Source organism: Phytophthora parasitica (genome assembly GCF_000247585.1).
Source record: "Phytophthora parasitica INRA-310 unplaced genomic scaffold supercont2.55, whole genome shotgun sequence".
NCBI lineage: Eukaryota > Oomycota > Peronosporomycetes > Peronosporales > Peronosporaceae > Phytophthora > Phytophthora nicotianae.
Window position 1 is genome coordinate 387,065 of NW_008649041.1, and position 1,311 is coordinate 388,375.

The following is a 1,311-nucleotide window of genomic DNA, read 5'->3' on the forward strand; positions in this document are numbered from 1 at the left end:
CAGATGCCTGCAAAGTCAGCGAGGATTCCGACGATCGTGCCGACGCTCTTAGTTGACTGGCCGGTGTAGCCTAGACCGCCCATGACGGCGTAAATTGTGATGAGGGCGAGAACGGAGAGGAAGACGGCGAGCGTACGGGCGACGTAGCGCTTGTCCGAGCTGTAGTAGGTGTATACGCACAGGAACACGACGGCGCAGCACTCGCCGTACAGGAAACACGCGAAGACAGGGAACCACATACCCTCAATGTAGCCGTACATCATCCTGAAGACAAGGTGTTAGTAAAAAAAAAATTGAAGGGGCTTAACGAGACGTACGTACCAGACGTGGGAGTTTGCTAGAAGTGCAGCGAGAGGAAATACAGAAGCGACACCGACGTGTTTCTGTTGGTGGATGCGGTACATGAGCAGCGATGGACTGGAGACCATGCAGACTGTCGCCATGCCGGCGAGGATGCGAAATACGAGTACAGCAGTGCTAGACATGATCGTGGGGAGATTTTTTTTTGACTTTATGGCGACTCTAGGCGCACACGGCCAAATGAAGAATGAAAGTAGAGAGTGTTTTCGTTGGCCGAGAGGTAAGACAGCAAACCGTGTCGCCTTGTGAAAGAATTTGGTTTTTTTGTTCAGAAGTTTGGTGCTGTGGGTGTTGGCGAAGCCCATGGCTTGCCTTGTCTCACAGAGTCAGCGAGATTGTCGGAACAATCCTGTGGTCGTACAGGGTAATCACACGGTCTCTGCACGGCCTCGTCCAAGCAGTGTGATTCACACTCTTCGTCATCCGAAGATACCCAAGGCTGAGCCAGGGTCGCGATTTGACCCCCCCAAAAGCCTGCAACGCTCGGTTGTAGCGTGCTCCTCTCGTAAACGCTAGAGTCTACAGTCTTCGTCTCATATCGAGAGAAGTCTAAGCGTGCGGGCAGGATCTTTAGGATGTTTAGTGCTGTCTTCGACCTTCGCGTAAACCATGTCATGGGACGATCGCATCGTGTTTTTCGACAGGTGTACATGCACCGCAACAGTGATCACAACCTGCTGCTCTACTCACCGAGACAGTCCCAGGAGCAAAAGGAGCAACCTTTTCTCGAAAACCAAGTTGACTCATTCCCATATTTACCATCACCCGAACAAGTATAAAACATGTGCACTACCGTCTCGCTTTCAAAGCTGACCATTATACCAACGCGGTCTCTCAATCTATCGTCGCGGTCATTTCTGGAGAAGATCGATCACATCGAGATCCACGACACAGTGGAGCGCAACGGCGTCGTGTTCTACATCATAGATGTGTTTCTAACGCACAAGACTT

The 1,311-nt window shown here is 51.3% G+C and overlaps 1 protein-coding gene across 1 annotated transcript; it reads right to left on the reverse strand.

Moving 5' to 3' along the window:
• Positions 1–48: 48 nt before the first annotated feature.
• Positions 49–485, reverse strand: PPTG_15534 (hypothetical protein; the record flags this gene model as incomplete). The annotated part of the gene is made up of 3 exons (XM_008913753.1): positions 49–56; positions 137–264; positions 322–485. The coding sequence occupies 3 exons, from the start codon at positions 483–485 to the stop codon at positions 49–51; spliced, it is 300 nt and encodes a 99-aa protein (XP_008912001.1).
• Between the last annotated feature and the right edge of the window lie 826 nt (positions 486–1,311).